At 44.4% G+C, this 16,568-nt stretch overlaps 1 protein-coding gene across 4 annotated transcripts in view; it reads left to right on the top strand.

Annotated features, from left to right (window-relative positions):
• Positions 1-16,568, top strand: part of DPYD (dihydropyrimidine dehydrogenase) — a 701,931-nt gene that overhangs the window by 371,953 nt on the left and 313,410 nt on the right. For all 4 annotated transcript variants that reach the window (XM_019479122.2, XM_006265262.4, XM_014599709.3 and 1 more), the window contains one exon: positions 15,763-15,978. In XM_019479122.2, coding sequence (XP_019334667.1) covers positions 15,763-15,978 — 216 coding nt within the window. The remainder of the gene's footprint in view (positions 1-15,762; positions 15,979-16,568) is intronic.

Below are 16,568 nucleotides of genomic sequence, written 5' to 3'. Positions count from 1 at the left end.
CCATTACAATACACAGGAAGACTAACAAGTATGGTAGAAGACCAGGGAACTCTTCAGAAACTAAGTCACAAAAAAGAAGCCTATAAGAAGTGGAAAAATGGACAAATAAATAGGGAAGAGTACAAGAGCATTGTTTGGGCATGCAGGGATGAAGTCAGGAAGGCCAAAGCACAGTTGGAGTTGTAGCTAGCAGGGGATCTGAAGGGTAACAAGAAGAGATTTTACAAGTATGTCAATACCAAGAGGAGGATCAGGGAAAATGTGGGCCCCTTACTGAATAGGGGAGGCAACCTAGTGACAGAGGATGCAGAAAAGGCTGAATTTCTCAATGCCTTCTTCATCTCAGTCTTCATAGGCATGGTCAACTACCAGACTACTGCACCAGGCAGAACAGTTTAGGGAGGAAGTAAACAGCCAACGGTGGTGAAAGAACAGGTTGAGGACTATTTAGAAAAGCTGGACATATATAAGTCCATGGGGTCAGATGGAATGCACCCAAGGGTGCTGAGGAAGATAGCTGACGAGATTACAGAGCCATTGGCCATCATCTTTGAACATTCGTGGTGATCAGGAGATGTCCCAGATGATTGGAAAAGGCCAAACATAGTGCCCATATTTAAGAAAGGGAAAAAGGAGGATCCAGGGAACTTTAGTTCAGTCAGCCTCACCTCAGTACCTGGAAAAATCATGGAGCAGATCCTCAAGGAATCCATTTCTAAGCACTTGGAGGAGAAGGTGATTAGAAAGAGTAAACATGGATTCACCAAGGGCAAGTCATGCCTGACCAACCTGATTGCCTTTAATGATGAGGTGACTAGCTCTGTGGATGCAGGGAAAACAGTGGATGTAATATACCCTTATTTTAGCAAGGCTTTTGATACGGTCTCCCACAACATTCTTCCAGGCAAGCTAAGGAAGTATAGGCTGGATGAGTGGGCTGTAAGGTGGATAGAAAACTGGCTGGGGCATTGGGCTCAGAGGGTAGTAATCCATGGCTTGATGTCTAGTTGGCTGCCAGTATCAAGTGGAGTGCCCCAGGGGTTGGTCTTGGGGCCAGTTTTTTTCAATGTCTCTCAGTGACCTGGAAGTTGGCATAGAGTGCACCCTCAGCAAGTTTGCAGGTAACACCAAACTGGGGGAGTAGTAGATATCTTGGAGAGTAGGGCTAGGATTCAGAGTGACCTAGACAAATTGGAGGATTGGGCCAAAAGAAATCTCATGAAGTTCAACATGGACAAGTGCCAAGTCCTGCACTTAGAATGGAACAATCCCATGTACTAGTACTGGATGGGAGCTGACTGGCTGGGCCTAGAAAAATACCTGGTGGTTACAGTAGACAATAAGCTGAATATGAGCCAACAGTATGCCCTTGTTGTGAAGAAGGCTAAGGGGATACTGATTTGCATCGGTAGGAGTGTTGCCAGTAGATCAAGGGAAGTGATTATTCCCCTCTGTTCAGCACTGGTGAGGCCATATCTAGAGTACTGTGTTCAGTTTTGGGCTCCCCTCTACAGAAGGGATAGAGCCAAATTGGAGAGAGTCCAGCGGAAGGCAACAAAAATGGCTAGGGGGCTGGGGTACAAGACTTATAAGGAAAGGCTGAGGGAACTGGGCTTATTTAGTCTACAGAAGAGAAGACTGAGAGGGAATTTAATAGCAGCCTTCATCTACTTGAAGGGAGGTTAAAAGAGGAAGGAGCTAAACTGTTCTCAGTAGTGACAGATGACAGAACAAGGAGAAATGGTCTCAAGTTGCTGCAAGGGAAGTTTAGGATAGATAGTAGGAAGAGTTTTCTCACTAGGAGGGTAGTAAAACACGGAAATACCCAGAGAGGTAGTGAAATCTCTATCCTTGGAAGTTTTTAAGGCCCAGCTCAACAAAGCTTTGGCTGGGATGATCTAGTTGAGAATGATCCTGCTTTGAGCATGGGGTTTGACTAGATAACCTCCTGAAGTTCAATCCAAATCTAATTTTCTATGATTCTAAATCCCTCCTAAAGATTCTTTCATCCTGTGTTACTCACAAGCGGTGCATCCACACATGCAGGCATGTACAATTGCAGTGGCTCAAAGAGGAACGACACAAATTTGAGCTGGGAATTTTTGCCTCAGTGCATGTGCTTGGACATGTACTTTGGTGTGAGATAAGTTGGGCCACTTGGGGCAAAATAACCCTGCCCAGCTCCTCCCAGATGTGCAGCCAGGGGGGAGCTAGAGCCTGGGGCCAGCACCTGTGTGTGTGTGTGTGTGTGTGTGTGTGTGTGTGTGTGTGTGTGTGTGTATATAAAGAGAGAGAGAGAGAGAGAGATCAGTTGGGCAATTTTACTGCAGTTTGGAAGCCTACCAGTGTCCCTATCATCCTAATAAAGTAAATTCTAAATATCTATGTTTTGATGCTTGCTTATGGTTTTCTTACCACACGATGGGTCTGTGATGGGCGGATGTGGGGTTTGCAGGAAGGGGATGGGAAATGGTGTGGGGGGGATGTGGGTGGGTGTGGAGGAATTTTGGAGGATGCGGGTCAGTGTGTGGGTAGCTGTGGGAGGACTGTGGGGGGCTGCTCAGGAGGGGTGGGTCCCCTGCCCCCTATGGGGTGCAGCCCCCTACACATAGCAGATGGACTGCCCAGACCGCAGGGCCACAACCCTCCCACAGAGGCCACAGCCTCCAACAGGGACCATAAACCCCTCTCAGGGGCAACAGCCTCACAATAGGACCAACATGCCCCCAGCAGAGGCCAAAGCCCTTTTCCCACCCCCCCTGCAGGGCCCAGGGCTTATTCGCAGCAGCAGTGGCCATCAAGGTGCTTGGGCCCTCCTAGCACAGCCCCCCCCCCACATGGTGTGGGGAAGCATGGCTCGCCCCTGGCTGCCTGGCATCCTTCGCCGTCTCTGCCATGTCATGCAGGCCCAGCCCAGTGCAGCATAGTGCCATGCACCTTCGGGCAAGTCCAGGCCACTCGGGCTGTCATCTGAGATCCTGTGCCATTTGCAGGGAGTGTGTATCATGCCAGGCTGGGTCCTGCCTACACAGAACTGGCCTGACCCAATGGTGCATGGGGCCCATGCAGGCAGGACCCATCCCGGCACAACAGGCAGTCCCCGTGAGCGGTGCAGGGCCCTGGATGATGACCTGAGTGGCACAGTTGTCCAAAGATGCATGGCACTGAGCCAGGCTGGGCATGCCCAATGGGGCACAGGCAGTGCTCAGTGCCAGGCAGCCGGACCTGAGCAGTGCTGCCCTGCACTCTGTGGGGAAGCTGTGCCAGGAGAGCCCCAATCCCTAGTGGCCCCTACTGCTGTGGGATGGAGGGGCTGTGGGCTGTGCAAGGGGTAGGGGACCCACCCCTCCTGAGCAGCCCCCCCCCACAATTTCCTCCATACCTACCCACACACTGACCTACATCCCCCCAAATTCTTCCACACACACCCACCCACATCCCCCCACACCCTTTCCCACCCCCCTTCTGCAAACCGCACATCTGCCCATCACATACCCATCGTGTGATAAGAAAACCAAAAGCAAACATCAAAACATATAGATATTTAGAATTTATTTTATAATGATGATAGGGACACTGTTAGGCTTCCCACAGTCTCCCTCCCCCCAGTCCTCCACACCCACACAGCCCCGGCTCCAGTCTCCTCCACCCATAGTCTCTACTTACCTGAGGATGGAGCCCATGCCCAGGTCCCTGCAGCCTGCACTGCTCTTTGTCCCACATATGCTGCAGTGGGCAAGGAGCAGCCATAGAGATGGTCTGGCTGGCTACCAGAGCATCTCTTTGGAGTACCTGAGCCTCTGGCTGCCTCAGGGCATGGACTGTGCCCTGCTCCACCTTTTTTCTGTGGGTTTTTTTCTTTTTTTTTTGGATACCTGGATATCCAGGTATCAAATTTTGAGCCCATGCTGCAAATATGCAGCGTGGGGAATGTTTTTTTTTTCCCTCAGCATGCCTTGTGCCACATATCAAACAGCTTTGAGATGTGGCAAGAGGCACATGTGGGCTTATCTGGATGTGCCCAAGGAGTCTATAGAAGATGGTTTATTTTAGACCCATGTTCTTCCTTCCTCTGTGTCCCCAAGTATAGCCTAAGCCTTCTGCCCAATCTCATGTAGTATAGACTTACACTATTTTTTAGGCTTAAAACTGCATGGTGCAGTTAACAATAGGGAACCAAATCCTCAGGTGGTAGTGGTGATGGTGAAGTGTGTCACCACACTCATATGTCTGAATCACAACAACCAGAAAGCTAGCAACAAGTAGAATGGTCAATGTCAATAAGATGTTAGGTGCCCAAAGGCGGGCTGTGAGGGTATTCATAGATGATGCGGTTGGCTTTCTGAACTTGAGCACCACAACTGCAGCCAGTACCTTTGGAGAGGCCCTAAGATTGCATGCTGACTCCAGTACTGAGATGGTTAAAAGCTGTCTAGGCCCTGTGGGGTAGCGGGCATCCTAAGGGGAAGAAGCTTGTGTTGGGAATGGAGTTCTTTAACTGCAGTTCTTGTGCAGCATATTGCCTGTTCCACTGATGGGAGGGCCATGCTATAGATGATATGCCGTCTGCAGTTTCAGTGAGCTTATTAGCCTGAGTGGAGAACGGGTTCCAAGACTTCAGTTGGTAGTTGGTTTTCTGGCTTGTGGCTACTAGGCTGCAGTGCAAAGAATGGCCTGTATCTTGGGCTTTGAGGCCTAGGGCTAGGGTACCAGCTTGTCTCTGGATGTCAGGGGTTGGGAATGCCTGAGAGGTCTGGTAAGCAGTAAACTGGAGTTGGCATAAGGCATCTAGTAAGGTGGTAGTAATCAAATTTCACTATGGATCATACTTAGAGCAGACCTTTTATTTTCTTATGAATATATAAAGTGTGGATTTTGTGTCTGGTGGAGGTAGACTTTATTTCTTCTATGATGGGTGGCCTTTACAAGTATTACCTCAGATGCGTGTGAATATCAATTATAATACAAAAAGTTTTATCAAAGATTTGGAGGTCCCTAGAAAACTGTTCTTCAGAGATGTTGAGTGTGCTGGCTGCTTTCCTTTCAGACTAAACAAAAAATTTAAAACACTACCCTGAGAACCAGTAATACCCGCTGCCCCAAAACTAGACCGAACACAAATTTGAGGATCTGGGACAGATTTGATTGCAGCTTGCCTATTGGTTTGTGCGTCTGAGTCAGAAACAGGCAAAGAGAGAGAGACAGCTAGACTGAGTTGTTTTGGGCTGAGTGCTGGCTCAAAAGAGCCTTGAAACTGTAAGCAAAGGAACTGCTTCCTACTATTATCAGGAAATGAGGCTTTGTGAACATTTGTAAAAAGATGTGATCATATCAAAGAAACACCTAACCCCATCATAAACTCCATGTAATGAAAATAACATATGGGATTCCAAATATTGGCCCACCACTCAAGTCAAAATGAGTAACAAAAACTTAATTCTCAACTTTGAGGTATAATTCTTTTCCCATTGCACTTACAGAAATATATAATTTTGAAGTGATAAGTGCATTTTTACAAAGCCTATTCAAGATACTTGAAGAATTCAGAGTCAGGGGATAATACACTGCAATGCAATTTTAATTTGAATAGTGTCTTTCATACAAAATGCTTTCCAGACTGACTGTAAATAATACAATTACAGAATTAAATAATGAATAATAGAAAAGAGTATGAGAGAAGTACAGGCAAGACAGAATAAATGTATTTTCAGATGAGATTTGAAATGAGAGAGAGAGTCAATGAGGTGGAAAGATACAGGAAAGCCGTTTCCAATACCAAGAACTATGGAAGAGAAAGCTTTCAATGTAGTGTTATGGTAGTGCAACTTAGCACATTTATGTCTCTCTCTCTATTGAAGGCTTTAACAGCAGACAATTCTCCAGAGAGAGATGTGGTCAAATTTCACCCCCAGGAAGAGAAACAGAGGGAAAAAGATGACTTACCCCAAACTACGTACTCAGTGGGTGCATCTACACTAGGGGTGTGCAAAATGGGCCGTATTCGATTCAGATTTGGATTTGGTTTGAATCGGGGACAGTGATTTGATTTGTTGTTTCGGATCACTGTCCCCGATTCACTTAATTTGAATCTGAAGATTCAATGCTGATTCAGAGAATCAGTGATTCGGCCATAGACACACCTTTAAATATTTTTTCTACATACCTTGAGGTACCAGGCGCAGCTCATGAATCCTATGATGCTGGGGCAGATGGAGTGTCCCACAGGAGCATGCAGGGGGGACGGGGGGGCACATGCTCGGCAGCAAACCCATGGTCCACTTCCAGGTCCACCAGGGAGTGCACTGGGGGAGGGGGGGCATGTTCCCCTGGCTTGGCGATCAGCCATGGTGGGACCCTGGGTGCTCCTCCAGACCCAGGAGGCACCAGTCGCCGAGCCAGGGGTGGTGACAGGCCCCCCTGCGTACTCCCCAGCGAACCTGGAAGTGGACTGGAAGTGCTTCTGGTCCGCTTCTGGGTCTGCTGCTGAGCACACTGGGGACCCCCCATGCTCCTGTGGAACGCTCCATGCAACCTATCTTTGCAGCATTCATGAGCCACCTGGTACCTTGAAGTATGTAGAAAAAACATTTAAAGCTGTTTCTATGGCTGAATCTCTGAATCTTTCTGAATGTCTCTGAATTGATTCAGAGGGTTCTGATACAATTCAGGAAATTAAATGCTTCATAGATTCATAGATTCATAGATGTTAGGGTCGGAAGGGACCTCAATAGATCATTGAGTCCGATCCCCTGCATAGGCAGGAAAGAATGCTGGGTTCAGATGACCCAAGCTAGATGCCTATCTAACCTCCTCCTGAAGACCCCCAGGGTAGGGGAGAGCACCACCTCCCTTGGGAGCCCATTCCAGATTTTGGCCACTCTAACTGTGAAGAAGTTCCTCCTCATGTCCAGTCTAAATCTGCTCTCTGCTAGCTTGTGGCCATTATTTCTTGTAACCCCCAGGGGCACCTTGGTGAGTAGAGCCTCACCAATTCCCTTCTGCACCCCCGTGATGAACTTATAGGCAGCCACAAGGTCGCCTCTCAACCTTCTCTTGCAGAGGCTGAAGAGGTCCAGGTGCCCCAGTCTCTCCTCATAGGGCTTGGCCCTTCTATATGAGTGGCCCTTCTCTGGACCCTCTCCAGGTTATCCACATCCCTCTTGAAGTGTGGTGCCCAAAACTGCATGCAGTATTCTAACTGTGGTCTGATCAGCGCCTGATAGAGGGGCAGTATTACCTCCCTGGTTCTGTTTGTCATGCACCTGCTGATGCATGATAAAGTGCAGTTAGCTTTTCTGATGACTTCATCACACTGACGACTCATATTAATCTTGGAGTCCACTAGGACTCCAAGATCCCTTTCTGCTTCCGTGCTACCAAGCAGGTCTTTTCCTAGGCAGTAGGTGTGCTGGTCATTTTTCCTCCCTAGGTGCAGCATTTTGCATTTCTCCTTGTTAAACTGCATTCTATTGTTTTCTGCCCATTTGTCCAACCTGTCCAGGTCTGCCTGTAGTTGTTCCCTGCCCTCCGGCGTGTCCACTTCTCCCCATAGCTTTGTGTCATCTGCAAACTTGGACAGAGTACATTTGACTCCCTCGTCCAAGTCACTGATGAAGACATTAAAGAGTATCGGTCCAAGGACCGAGCCCTGCGGGACCCCACTGCCCACACCCTTCCAGGTCGAGACCGACCCATCCATCACGACTCTTTGGGTGCGACCCTCTAGCCAATTCACCACCCACCGGACTGTGTAGTCATCCACATCACAGCCTCTTAACTTGTTCACCAGTATGGGGTGGGATACCGTATCGAAGGCCTTCCTGAAGTCTAAGTAGACGATGTCAACCCCTACTCCTGCATCCAGGTGTTTTGCAACCTGGTCATAAAAAGAGACTAGATTAGTCAGGCATGATCTACCTGCTACGAACCCGTGCTGGTTTCCAGGTCACCTGATTCGATATAGATTCAGAGATTCAGCCACCAAATTGGGCCATATTTCCACCAAATCAAATCAGGGACTGAAGCTTTGCACAGCTCTAATCTACATGAAACACTAAGGCTAGGGACAGATGTTCAAAAAGCCTGAGTCTGAATTCATAGATTCATAGAGTCTAGGGTCGGAAGAGACCTCAACAGATCATTGAGCCTGACCCCTTGCCATGGGCAAGAAAGATTGCTGGGGTAACACCACGTTTAGCACCCCATCAAGAAAAAAAAGACTCTCTCATTAGTTCAAGCTCTTCTTAAACAACTTTTTCCAAGGAAGGAATGGAAGGACATTACCAGCTGATCTGCTGATTAGCTCCAAAAAGCCCTAAGCAGACTGTCTGCTTTTGTCCTGTCTGCCTTACACAGACACCTCTTAGCATTAGCTAGCATACCACATGCTGGTTGTGGTCCGTGCTGTGGGAGAGGGAAGGAGGGGGATCCTTGCTTGAGCAGCAAGTTGGGAGGGGCAGGGGGAAGCTAGATAGATTCTATTGTGCCTGCAGTCTCTGGGACAAATAGTTCATAAACTGGTTTGACCCAAATCATCTAAGTCTGATACTACATTCAACCAGGTTTATCTCAAACTGGTTTAAGCCATTTTCAAACTGGTTTGTGTGCACTGAATGTCTGTTCTGTTATAGGTTTAAACCTGTTTTTGATAATTTAAACTGGTTTAGGTGCAATGCCTGTCCCTAGCCTAACAGCACAGTAGCCTAATAATACTGCGTAGTAGTGTGCCACAGCATGGACAGTGCTGATACACTACTGTATAGTATTATTAGGTTACTGCACAGTAGTATCACAAAGGGCATGTACCAGTGCTACTGTGCAGTAGTAACTCTGGCTACTGTGCATTTATTTAGTACTTGATTATACAAGTACTAGATGAAATGTGCAGTAACCACTGTGCATTAATGAACATGTAGACACACCCAGTAAGGGACAAAACAAGGCATAAAACTCAGGATCTCCTGTTTCTAAGCCTTGTGGTCTTCCCTACAGACCCTACTGCCTTGTCTGTAGGAGTAGGCAGTCCAGAAGAGGTTTGAGGAATTTGTCATCTTTTCTAAATTTTGCAGGAGGAATGGTGACCAAAAATCTGAATACCCACCATCTTATTGGGTCAACTAATGGGAAATGAATTAGAGGAGATTTAGAAACAGTGCTTATTTTCTGTTTTTAAAAATCTAGAGAAGAATCAGTACATATACATTATTCCTATATGCTTTCTTTGCTGTTTGTGCAGTGTATAGTCAGTCCTTCATTACACAGATTCTTTTTCTTTTAGGAACATGCAAAGTATTTTAGTTTGTGGAAAGTTTTGCTCTGTTAAAAAACAAAACACTGGCTTGCATCTCCCATATGACTATTGAGCTGAAAAGGAAGGTGGGGGAAAAAAGCAGAACAAAAATAAATAGAGGAAAATGTAACAGGTGCTCGAGCAGAAACACTGTTACTGAGTAAAACCCAGGATGCCAGCAAATGGGAGAGCCATAGCACAGCAGTGGGGGGTTGACACAGTGAGGAAGGATAAAGGTAATTACGGCTACCACCATGCATAAAAGGACAGAGCCAGGGATCCCACATTTGCCCTCAGGGCACTGGAGAAGAGTGGGGAGCGACACGGAGATGGCAGGGCAGCAGAAGGCTCTGCAAGCAGATGCTTAGGAGATTGATGTTGGACTGGTGAAGCTGAGGGTACTCCCACTGCGGGCAGGTGACTGGTGAGACCCCCAAGAGGCCGGGAACACTGCCCCAGAGAAAAGATCCAGAGATGATCTTATTTCCTGATCAGGATGGCCGGGAGACCGCCGCAATTGGGAGAAGAACAAAGCAAAGTGGCAATCAGCTAAGCGGCAGAACAGCCGCTTCTGCACTAATGAGGTAATTAGCATGGTTAGTTACATTGTATCAGTCACAATAAAGGCCGGCACTTGGTGAAGATAATACCTGAAGATAATACCTGGGTGGTCTATTACTTATCACCTTCTCCTTCCGGATTTAACATCTAATTCTTTTTCCATGTCCTTAGGCATGGCAGGTGAGTCCTGAAGGGAAGAGGGGCCGGTAGCCGACACCCACTCATAGAAAAAAAAAGGGTGACAAGAAAAAAAAGATAAAATTTGTAAAAGAACTAGCCATAGGACTTTCAGTCACACCTTACAGCAATGAACGTTTCATCATTTTGATTTACTTGTCTGGCCTCTATAATTCGCCTCCCCACCTATGCCAGCCTCTTGGGATTCAATGTTCATCTTGGGCACCTCTTTGTTTTAGTGGATAACTGGGATGATCAGCTGTTTTTCATGTCCACATGCAACAGAGCTATTCTGTATTGACTTTGTCATGTTTAATCAGCATGTCCCAATTCCTTTTATTAGAGGGTTTTTTGTTTGTTTGTCTGTTTTTGCGGGAAAAAGGTGGTGGTGGGGGGGATTGCACAAGCCAAAGTTTATTCAGCAAAATCACAGTAGGCAAATTGTGAGCATAAAGCTAAGATCCTGTTGAAACAAAATTAATTTCAGGTGGCTTTTTGAAGATTACATTGTCCAGCCAGAGAACAGAGAACAAGACCCATGTAGATTAAGCAGCTAATTAAATACAGGCTTTTGAATATTTTCAGGGATATGAACATCGAGCAGCTTATGGGCAGTCCAGAGGCTGAAATTTATTCACAGAGAATGTTGAAACAATTTTGCATAGCAAACAAATTAACAAATTACTACAGCCTGCTTGCAGAAAGAAAAATTAGTTCATTACTCAGATACGCACATATATGAGAACCAATCATGAATCTCTCTACACCTTTTTTTTTTTTTTTTTTGCAAAAAATACAGATGTGTATAAACTGAATGATTTTGTGCAACAGAGTCAGTTTAGACAAATATCCCAACTGGAACAAGTTTTGGAAAAAATTGAAATGCTATATTTTAACATTTTGGAACAGAAAAGTTTGCTATTTTCAAGTCAAAATTATTTTTTTAATGTTAGTCGATATAAACTAAAAATGGTTTAAAGAAAGAAAGGGATCAACACTGAGACCCAAAATCATCCAAAGAAACTGTTTCAGTTAGCCCCAACTGAATATTCAAAATCTCAGAAGATATCTTGGGTCAGGAAAATTATGTTCACACATGTCTAACTTCAGTTATGCTCCAAACACACAGTCCTGAGTTTATAAATGAGCTTTAAAAGGGCATGGGAGCAAGCTATTCTAATGCAACAAAAGAATAGGAAGTGCAGCAGGAAGCCAGTTTGGCTAGACAAGTATCTCTTCAATGAATTGAAATTCAAAAAGGAATCCTACAAGTATAAACTTGGTCATTGTACTGGGGAAGACTAGAGGAGCATCAAACAGGGATGCAGGGAGAAAATTAAGATGGCTAAGGCACAATTGTCTTATGCAAGTGGTAAGGAACATAAAAGCCAATAAAAAAGGATTCTACAAGTATGTCAAAAGTAGGAGAAAGACCAAAGAAATCATAGGTCCTTTATAGAATGCAGAAGGCAATCTAGTTTCAGATGATGCAGAAATGTTTAATGCCTTTTTTACTTCAGTCTTCACAAATAAGGGCAGCTATCAGATGCTGAAAACAATTGGTAGAAAAAATAGGGAAGGAGACAAGTAACCTAGAGTAGCAGAAGACGGGTTAGAATTACTCATTAACAAGCTAAGGAAATGCAGAAAAGTACAGTAAGATGGATACATACCTGGATGGATCATCATGCTCAATAAGTAGTCATCAGTGGTTCAATGTCTCATTGGGAGTCAGTATCAAGTGGGATTCCCCAGGAGTCTGGTATTGTTCAACATCTTTATGAATGATTTGGATGATAGGATTGAGAGCATGTTTAGCAAATTTATTGATGGCACCAAACTGGGTGGAGTTGCAGACACTCTTGAGAGCAGGGCAAGGATCCAGAATGACCTGGATAATTTGGAAAAAAAGGTCCATAATCAGTCAGATGAGATTCATGAAGGACAAGGACAAAGTCCTGCAATTGGGATGGAATAATTCATGCACAAAAATAGACCGGGGAATGAAGGGCTAGGCTTCAGTAGTACAGAGCAGGATCTGAGGGTTACAGTGGAGCATAAGCTAAATATGAGCCAATACTGTTCTTTTGTTGCAAAAGAAAAAAGAGGGAGAGAAGCCAACAGCATACTGGAGTTTATTAACAAGAGTGTCATTTGCAAATCAAGGGAAGTGATTCTTCCACTGTAATTGGCACTGGTGAGGCCCCACTTGGGATACCATGTTCAATTTTGTACCCTACACTTCAAGAAGGATGTGGACAGACTGGAGAGAGTCCAGTGCAGAGTGACAAAAATGACTAGGGACCTAGGAAGCAAGAATTGAGAAAAGGCTGCAAAAATGGGTTTTTTAGTCTGAAGAAGAGAAAGCTGAAGGGGTATTTGATAACGGTCTTCAAATATCTGAATGGTGATTAAAGAGAAGACAGGGATAGATTTTTTCAATGGGTGCAGGGGACATGAGTAGGAGCAAAAGCTTCAAGGTGCAGCAGAGGCAATTTAGGTTGGAGTTCAGGAGGAATTTTCTGACTGTGAGGGCGGTCAAGCATTGAACCAGGCAACCTAGAGTAGATATGGAATCTCCATTCTTGGAAATTTTCAAGAGTAGGTTGGACGGACACTTGACTGGGATTGTTTAGTCTGGAATTATCCTGTCTTTAGCAGGTATGTGGGCTAGGTGAACTTGTGAGGTTCCTTCCAGTCCTACTTGCCTATCATTCAGTCATCATAGGACTTCTACAATGCACTGTTACGAGCTTTGAAAAACAGCAAGCCTCAGGGAATTGCTGTCTTCCAGAGCTCAGGGGATGCACTGAGTGGCCTGTGTGGAAGAAAGCAGAGCAATTGCCTCTTGGCATTCTTGTTTCCTTTTGGTTGACTAGAAAAGGAAGTTATGGACTGAAGGATGTCCATGCATTCAGGGGAATTTGATCCTCAAATGGGATCTGATACAGACAGCTTCTCCGCTATTCCACTAAATAGTTCCACTATTTGCATCATGTTCAGGGCCCTGAACAATTACTTAGTGCTACTCCATTAAGTTCAGTGGAATTATACAAGCAAAGGAAGCAACAAATTCTTTCTAGATGTGGATCCAAACTTTGGCCAAAATCCCTAGCATCAAGTGACATAAATACAACCAGCCCTGTAATTTAAAAACAAGAAAGTGGGCTTTAAGGTTCTGGATCAGACTTTTCATTAATTAAAACTTAGAGTAATTCTCATCCTCTCCCCAGCCCTGTAGCAGTGTCAAAGGCTAGGGACAGAAGTTACATATAGGCCAGTTTAAGTGATCAGAAACTGGTTTAAACCTGTAACAGAATAGAAATTCAGTGCACATAAACCAGTTTCAAAATGTCTGAAACTGGTTTTAAGATGAACCTGGCTGAATGTAGTATCAGACTTAACTGATTTAGGTCAAGCCAGTTTATGAAACTTCTGTCCCAGACCCCTTCCTGGTTCATGTTAAATCAGAGCCCCCCAGCCTTCCAGCATGCTTTGCAGCCCTAGGCTGGGCAGTGCTGTCTACTCCAGAGAGTAGGACTGGCCCCACCCCTCTGCTCCCTAGTTGGAACAATGAGGGCTGGCTAAGTGGCCTCACTGGCTGACTCACTGCCCCCCACCCACCCAGGCAAACCCGAGCTAGGGTCTGGGGCCAGGAAGGGGGGTTAAACTTCCTTTGAGTACAAAGCTGTCCTGCCCTGCTAAATTTATTGCTGGCTGTGACTGTGGACTACAAATCCCAGAGGCACCTGGAAGCAGGAAGAGGAAATGATGAGCAACTCTGCAGAGTTCTGCTGCTGTAATTGTGGACTGCAAATCTCAGAGACCTTGTGGGCAGCAGGAAGAATAAGCAAACACAGCCCATGCTGGCTCTATGCCAAAGAGCCATGCTCTAGTGCCCCCCCATCCCCCAGCTTCTGGCAGGCATTTAGCTGTATTTCCTGGATCAAAAGTGAATGTCTGTTCATTTGCTTATTGGTTCAATCTTTGCAGCTTAGACTAACCTGAAAAGACCAAATCAATTCAGCCTCAGGCTTTTTGACTGTCTGTACTTACCCCAAGAGAAGAGTGAAATAAAAACAAAACAAGGATCAGCAACTCACACAGTTGTACAGTGGTTAAGATTTTTCTAAATTGCTGGAGTTTCTTCCTCCTTCCTGTACAGGTGTTGTGTTTGGTGGGTTTGGGAAGAGGGGCAGGAGAGCTGTGCTTCTTCAGGTGCTTATTCATAGACTAGCGAATTGCCTGTCAAGAATGACGGGGGTGGGGAGGGGCATGGAGGAAGGGGGCTGGGATGGAGTGCTGCCACCTAATGCCCCATGCTGCTGCTGTTCTACCTCTTGCAGGGAGTGGGGTGGGGGAGCTGAGGCCAGCACTGCTGGCCTCGGCTTCCCCACACTCTGTCCGGTCCTCAGCACAGCTTCAGAATCATGGCGGTGCTCCCCCACACTTGGAGCACTCTGATTGATTGGCTGTTTCCATCAGCCAATCAGAGTGTGAATAAAGTGTTACAGACAGACAGACTTAGGTTTTTATAATATTAAAATCTTTAAGGCCAGAAGAGACCACTGTCATTGTTGAGTTCAGTGTTTCCCAAAGGTTTTGGACCAGTGGAGTGCTATCAGGCCTGCTTTCTTGTGCTTCATGCATGACAAAGGTGATAGGACTTTCCTGTATTAAGAGTCTTCTTTTTATCTCTGCTTTTACGATTAGTAGCAAAGGCATAACTTCTGTTCATCATGATGGCAACATATGTTCAGAAATCATATGCCTTTAGCTTTTCCAGAGTCATTTCCAGAGTGATTCTTTTAGAATATACAAAAAGAAAGAATTGTCCTTGTAAGACTTTTACAACATTGAAACACAATACAATTTACAGGTTTCCCTTGCTTTATGCTGGATATGCGTTCCTGGAAAACGGTGCATAACTCTAATTCACATAAAGGGAACCCACTTTACAATGTAACAAATAGGGATACATTCCAAGACCTCAACTGTACTGACCCTCAGACCCATTTCTACCACTTTTTACAAGACAATTTTGGTAGTCGCCAACATCAGACAGTACATCCAAGCACAGGGCACTATCATAATGGGGATGAAACTACAGAAGGCAATATTGAAATATGTATTACAAAAAAGCAAATAAAATTAAATAGAATATGTATACCTCAATGTTGAAAGGATATATGCACATGCTTAATTCACACCATGGCTAGTTATTCTGACTTTGATTAGTTATGCATAAATCTTTGCAGAATTATTATCTATAATAATGCTTATTTCCTCAACTACATTGCCTTTGCAGTATACGTGTTATAGTCCATTGGCCATTTTTATTTGTCTTGAGTAATTCTTTACTTAGTACCATGCTACAAGGCTTAGTTAGCTTTGGTACATCTTGAAATGTCTTCAGTAGTAAAGTATGTGCGTGTTTCCATGTTACTTTTTCAGCCAGGTGATTTTGATAGGTTTTATTTCAGAGTACTACTAAGAAATAATATGTTAGTATTAACACCATTCTCACTTTTAAAATGAGGAGGTCTAATGCAAGACCTTTTGTGTTGTACAGCCAGCTAAATGTGTGTCAGTTTTCCTAAGTGCAAGCGTAATATATTTGAATAATTTAATACTTTGCTTTGCTATGTATAAATGAACTGTATACCCCATATTGACAAGAAATTATATAAATGGATATAGCAAAAACATTTATTTTATACATTTATTTTTTACAGAACTTATATGGATCTGCAGTTTCCGCTACCCCAGTACTACCTCTCTTTTATACGCCTATTGATTTAGTAGACATCAGTGTTGAAATGGCTGGATTGAAGTTTCCAAATCCATTTGGTATTGCCAGTGCAACTCCAGCTACTAGTTCCCCAATGATTCGAAGAGCTTTTGAGGCAGGATGGGGTTTTGCTGTCACCAAAACATTCTCTCTGGACAAGGTAAGGAAATATTTTAAGGTATATTTAAGTCTTAGTCATTTAATTTGCTTTTAAATTATCTCAGCATTTTGAGGACATAACTATTAGATCCAGTGAATTAAATAGCTTTTAGGATTCTATGAGTATTCTGTTAACCTTTCCAGTGCCATCATTATTATTATTGCTATTATTTATTTGCTTCTGAAAGTGACCAGCATGTGCTTGCAGTTATAGAGATCATCAAAGAAAACAGAATGAGCAGTTAGACAAAGAATAGCAGAATAGGGTCAAGTGAAAATGTCAAATAATCAGGGGGGTGATTGGCTAACTTTTAATGATAAAATGTTTGGTAACATTAGCTTTTGGTTTTTCCATTAAGACATAAACTTTCTCTGTTTATTGCACAGCCTTACCATTACCAGTCATCCAATTTCTTTTAGATATTACAGTGCAAATGGGTTTATAGGAGGGAATTGAATGCAAGGGCAATAGAGAGAGTAAGTAGTGGCTTTTTCTAATGGCACGTTAAAGTCTGTCTGTGTGTAGAGAACTGCCAAGATGAAGGTAGGGAAATGTTTGTGCAAATATTGGGTGCATACATTAGTTTATCT

Source organism: Alligator mississippiensis, chromosome 5, assembly GCF_030867095.1.
Source record: "Alligator mississippiensis isolate rAllMis1 chromosome 5, rAllMis1, whole genome shotgun sequence".
NCBI lineage: Eukaryota > Metazoa > Chordata > Crocodylia > Alligatoridae > Alligator > Alligator mississippiensis.
The sequence above is the reverse complement of the archived record's forward strand: the minus strand, read 5'-3'. Positions and strand labels throughout refer to the sequence as shown.